This window comes from Cylas formicarius, unplaced genomic scaffold (genome assembly GCF_029955315.1).
Source record: "Cylas formicarius isolate icCylForm1 unplaced genomic scaffold, icCylForm1.1 PGA_scaffold_9__14_contigs__length_23061073, whole genome shotgun sequence".
NCBI lineage: Eukaryota > Metazoa > Arthropoda > Insecta > Coleoptera > Brentidae > Cylas > Cylas formicarius.
In genome coordinates, this window is record NW_026844365.1 from 10357731 (window position 1) to 10363900 (window position 6170).

A 6170-nucleotide genomic window follows, 5' to 3' on the forward strand; every position below is an offset into this window, starting at 1 on the left:
AAAAACAATCTGCTTATGCTATTGTGTATTGCGCGTTACGGGTTATGCACGGTATTACATCATTAGAAATCGACAAATCAAAAGATCCCTACACATTCTGCGTTAAACATGATGACAAAATTTTTGTTGTAACATTCTATTTTAGTTATTTTTTATTTTTCGTTTGGTGCATTTATTTCGACTGTGCGTTGAAATTATTAGGTTGGTAGCCCGTCACACACGTAAACGTGTGTCGCAGTTTGATTCTTTGGCCATATACTGAAGTTTTTCTCTTTTGGTTCTCTTGGAGAATTTGCGGTAAATCAGTCGTAGAAAAAGGCGGTTTTCTAATCGAAATAGAAAATTTAGTGCAGCTTGCAGCTTTTTCTTTTCTGGTATCTTATTTGATTATCGTATGTCCATCCAGAATCTCAACACATTTGGTAAGTGCAACGATTTTGCTTCCTTGCGGTAAAACCGAATCTTAACCGTAAGGTGAAAAAAAGACAACATGGCGTCTTAAATTTGTTTTCGGAAATCGAGACGATTATGCGATTGCTTAAAATCATCGTCGCGAAATTGTGAAATTTGGGTAAAAGAATTACGTTTGATTGTCGTTAGTTTTTTCTAGTTTGATTCTGTTTTGAGATTACTGGGCGCGACCTTCACGTTTTGCACAAACCCAAATAGATTTTACGTCATTTTCCGCTTGTATTGGTTTAATCATTCTTCGTTTAGTATTGGAAGAATAAACTCGTTTTGTATATGTAGGTCAGGAATTTTTATGATTGGGTCGACTGCTACCAACTTCCATTTATTGCATTGTTAAAGAAAATTTCTTTTCAGACCCCTTTGCTGATGCAAGTAAGGGTGCGGACGATGATGTTCAAGACGGACTTGTTCATATAAGGATTCAACAACGTAATGGTCGCAAGACCCTAACCACGGTTCAGGGCCTCTCATCAGAATATGACTTGAAAAAAATCGTTAGAGCATGTAAAAAAGAATTCGCGTGCAATGGTACTGTGATAGATCACCCTGAATACGGAGAGGTTCTCCAGCTGCAAGGTGATCAGCGGGAGAACATCTGCCAGTGGCTGACTAAAGCTGGTCTGGCCAAACCCGATCAATTGAAGGTACACGGTTTCTAAGGGCAGCTTGTTTCCTGTCCTATCGCGTCATATATGTATTAGCGCTGCACTTTCGTTTTTTTACAAAACCGATAAATTCTACATCCAACAAAATATGGGCTCGTTCGAAATTCGTAGTTAGCGAAGCAATTTGTACAATAATAATTTTTATATACTTGATTGTGCCTTTCCGTAAATAATATAATTAGTTCACCGCGCGGTTTTGTTTTAAATGTTGACTGTATTTTGTTTTTGTCACAATAAATAAATAAATGGAACCTAATTCTGCTGTTTTATTTTTGGTCGCGATATTTTTTATGCCATGGTTTTGAAAAAAAATAGACGAATAATATTTATTCAAAAAACAAGGATTCATTATCATTGTACAACCCAGCACTGGTAATTTATTTCCCATAATCTGTAAACAAAGTTAGCAGGGCAGTCATCTGCATCCTGAAAAAGAATATTGAACTTAGGAAAGTGATTCAATTATTACGGTCGGACATTTAGGTAGAGTGGTTTTCATTCCTAATAGGGCACAGTAGAAAAATAAAATATAACATAACCTAAATTGAAACACGATATGACGCCCCGACGCTATTGGTCGATAACTCAATCGCTAGGTCGCTAGTGTTTACGTATCGTAATCGCAGTTGCATAATGTTAATGAAAAACCAGTTTCTACAATGATAAACGATGGCTTTGGCAAACAAGAATTATGTCAATGCGCGTTTCCGTTTTCTATAAGACATGTCGCATTCCAACCTGCTCGTGATAGGCATTAGTGGAGTTACGTGTGGCGGTAAAACCACCACCGCAAGTGAAATAAACAAAATCTTTCCGGGCAGCAAGATATTCTCGCAAGATGATTACTTTTGGCCGGTTAATGATCCGAGACACGTGTGGATTCCTGAACTAAACCACATCAACTTCGATATATTGTCCTCGCTCGACATGGAAGGCATGTACAACGACGTGAGGAGGTACATTGGCTCCAACAAAACGTCGAAAACGAGAAAGCATACTATAAACTATTTAAATGGCACGGATTGCGATTTAAGGAAGCAGTGTTTTGAAAAGACAAAAGACGTTCGTATCGTCATCGTTGAAGGCTTTTGTATATTTAATTATCGGCCACTGACTGAAGTCTTTGATTTGAAGTACTACTTCACGCTTGACCGAGACGAATGTTATCGGAGGAGGGTGCAACGCGTATATGAACCCCCAGACTGTCCAGGGTACTTTGAACGGTGCGCCTGGGTCGAACATCTTAAACAACTGGAAGAAGTACAAGAAACAGTCGAAAACGTTGTGTATTTTAATGAAAAAAACAAAAATCCTGTAGATACTATTTTGCGAGATATTCTTAACATTCTGTAGTTTTCACTGTATCCTACATTCCGCCGAATATTAGAGCATTTGATCAGTGGCACGGATAAAATAAAGTATTTTCGTTTGAAATTGGGCTATCGACTACTGCGCAATTTTCCATATCCGCAGTAGTGGTGAGACGAAGAATCGGCTCTAAACGTGTATGCTTGGTTGTCTACGTAAATTTTGATAATTGAAATTTTTGATACGCAATCGTATTAAATAATATATTTCTTTTAGAGTGTTCACTCCCCGTTAGGGATGTTCCGATACCATTAAAGTATCGATACTTACTCATTTCGATAGTACACAAATCTTTTTCCGATACTACTCAAATAAATACTCCTAAAGTATCGATGCTTACTCATATCGATACTTTTAGCACTTTATTATTTTTTTATTTATTTTAATGAACGTTAAAGGACAATAATTAAAACAAAATTAAGAAGGAAAGGAAAACTTTTATTATAAAGGTTTACGTCACGTTAAGCACGTACTTTAAACAAAAAACTCTATGATAACATTGGAATAATAAGCCGATGATTACAATACATAAAATTATTTGTAAGCAATCTCTTGTATGTTTGACAATGAAAAAAAATGAAGGGCGGACGTTTTTCTCGCTTTTGTCTCGGGCTCGGTCGAGTGAAGTCGGACGAGTTCGGCTTGGCTGGCCCGAGACAACGCGTCACCATAGATCAGATGGAGATTATGTTTGTCTGATGCGTTCGGTTTTTTTTTTAATGGTGAGGCTGATTCGATTTGATACAAAGTACTTTTGTTTCGATACCGAGTAAGTATCGCAAGATTGATCGATGCTATAAATACTTGGTTTCGAATCAAAAGTATCGAGTACCTACTCGTATTTACTAGTATCGGAATATCCCTACTCCCCGTTCGCACAGTGCCCATTTGTGACTCTATTTTGCTGCTTTTCCTCGTCCGTTACTGTTTCGTGTCTCTATTCTCGTTGGAGTAGAATTAAAAGTTATTTTAACAATTTAAAAAGTTGGTAGTACATCCCTAATCGATGACGATGCTTCACCTTTACGTCTTGTCGGCGCCCAGGAATTCGCGGAATTGGCTCCAAAGCAGTGGCGTCACATACATTAAGCGAACTCGTTAACTTTTGGGTTAAGTTACATAAGGTTTTTAGTCGATTCATTCCAATTACGTTACAAAAGGATAAATGATTTGGTCCATGAAAACTGACGCAGATAGCTCAACGAAAATGCTATCCCGCGTTTACTTCCGGGCTCTACGCCACGGGGGATTAGTGATGCAGGATATGGCGTGATCGTAAAAAATCGATATTGGGGGCATTGCGTAGGAGGGTTCAATGTTACGTAATACAATTTCTTGGAAAGGGGTGTTCGAAATCGCCGCGCTACATTGAGAAGTAACGTTGTGTTTATAGAGGGTGCTTTAAGTACGTCATAAATCATGGGGGCCATCGAAAATCATTGACGAAGAAGTTATAGTTTTTTAATGATATAATTGCCGATATTAAGGACGGTAAAACATAAAAATAAAAGTTACGGCGCACCTGCCAATAAATCAAGATAAATGATACTTACACTCCGACGTTAGTAGTTTAAGAGCTCTAAGCTTTAAAATGCAAACGAAAAAAGTAATATAAAATTAAATCTATGCAGTGGCGATGATACGTTTCGTGCCATCTTTAAAGGCTGGATAAACCTAAAAAATTGAAAGGTTCGCGGTAAATGTTAAAGTATATACGAAAAAGCCTAATCGACCTCGCGTTCAAATTGGCAGGCGGTAAGCCTATCTTCGGAACCACGTGTGCGTTGCTACGAGTTTCTTTTCCTTGGGCGTCCACCTGCTCAGGAGTGTGACTCATCGGGCCCTTTATTCCCACACCGCTTGATTTATTGCGGCATGCGTCAGTTTTTTTGTTAGCTCAGGTCATTTACACGCTCCGGTTGCAGCTACCTGACGGCCGAAAGGGCAGGGGAAAGTTTTAGCCTGTATTCCAAAAAAGATTACATAGGCAAGGAAGAAATTCGCGTGGGCGTCCTTTTCTATTGTTCTTGCGAGACAGGTTCAAGATTATCTGTTACAAATTTGTGTGTTTCATTTACTGCTTAGTGTGAAAATACCTACATATAAAACATAACCTTAAAATTTGCTTAAAGTTTGTTGCGTTCGCGCGTCTCTTTGATTTTCTGATCTCGCTAAGAAAAAGTGTCGGAGCACAATAGGCCCTGCCTCAAACTGCTTCAATGTGATATCGGCAGGTTATTTTTAACGCCCACGCGTTTGGACTTCTCTCTATCAGCGATGAAAGGACCGATTAAATATTTTTCGAATTGTGCACGCGAGATAACGAAAATTAATAAGTGTTATTAATTAGAGTCGTAGATTTTAATTTCCTGGGAATCTTGCACGGTGAGTCACCCGCGTCGAATGCAAAACCGGCTTTTCTGACGTCCGTTCACGTAACAGGTACGCGGCGACATTGCCAGACTTCGTATTTTTTTGTCATTTGCATGACCTATCGAGTTAGTGTTTCCACAAAAATTTGAAACAAAAAAAAATCATTTTTGAAATAACATAAATATGTTGTAGATTATAATAATTTGTTTTACAAATATTAAATAATTAAAGTAAGAACTATATCGCTAAATCATTTCTAAACAAAGAGAACGTCGTCCCACTCCACACACAGTCTCAAATTGATATAAGTGAGCAGATGTAAAATTTGCCTCACTTCTTTATCACGGCCTTAATGCTGCAGTTTATATCTTAGATCGATCTATTGGAAAGTGTGATTATTTATTTGCTCACATTCCTTTCAGTGACTGAAAATGGAGTAGTAGTTGCCGACTTCCTTCATGCCTTGGCAACAGCGCGGTCCTTAAGTACCTGAGGCCCAGATCATTTAAATTATTCGATTTATCTTTAAGCGTAGCAGGTAGTTTGTATTCGGAAAATTGTCGAAAAGCATTGTTTTGGTCGTTAGATTTGGAGCTACTGCCATATATAACTCGCGAAGGGACTGTTTTGTTATCGAAAGTTTTACACCGTGAACACAAATCATTGTCATTGCCTCAGCAGAGCGAAATAAACAGTCAGAAACCGCACATTCAAAATATGCAAATGCGATGGTCAACTACACCAACGACGAACCCGTGCCCAAACAAACCAATCTTCTAACGGATATCGGAACAAATGGTTTGTATAAAACCATAAAGTTTTACGATTTAAGTCGAAAGGTAAGCCATTAGGGCGGAGAATGTTAAACCTTTTTTACCTGCTCCGTCTTTCGGTTTGTGTCAGGTAGATGTTTGGAGGATACCTGTAAGAATATGTGAACCTGAACGGCCGTAATTACGTACCGCGTCTTCGGCTATGGGGGGATTGACTTTTCTGCACCAAACGCATTATCCAAAAATCATCAGCTTTGTAAATCTGTGGGACTGAAAAAACTAACCACAACCCTTATAGAGATATAGAGGTTCTGTCTATGTCGATAATACAGGAACATTTTTTGCGGCCCTTAACAACCACCATAGCCGTTAACAGATCGGTAGTATTTTCTTAAAATATGCCCAGTTCTCGTTAAATGTTCTGGGAAAACGAGTTAAGTGTGAAATTGCTGTTTAGAAAGAAAACGGCGCAAAATGCCGGTTAGTGAGTTAAAAACTAACCAAAACTTCAACTTTTACC

General features: G+C 38.4%; 2 protein-coding genes across 2 annotated transcripts; both read left to right on the top strand.

Moving 5' to 3' along the window:
* The first annotated feature begins 231 nt into the window (after positions 1-231).
* On the top strand, positions 232-1392 carry LOC132707862 (eukaryotic translation initiation factor eIF1). Its single transcript, XM_060679844.1, has 2 exons — positions 232-422; positions 826-1392. Exons 1-2 carry the CDS (start codon positions 395-397, stop codon positions 1128-1130), a joined length of 333 nt encoding a protein of 110 aa, XP_060535827.1. The 5' UTR covers positions 232-394; the 3' UTR covers positions 1131-1392.
* A 294-nt stretch (positions 1393-1686) lies between these two features.
* On the top strand, positions 1687-2567 carry LOC132707455 (nicotinamide riboside kinase 1). The gene has a single exon (XM_060679319.1). It carries the CDS (start codon positions 1860-1862, stop codon positions 2487-2489), a length of 630 nt encoding a protein of 209 aa, XP_060535302.1. The 5' UTR covers positions 1687-1859; the 3' UTR covers positions 2490-2567.
* The last annotated feature ends 3603 nt before the right edge of the window (positions 2568-6170 follow it).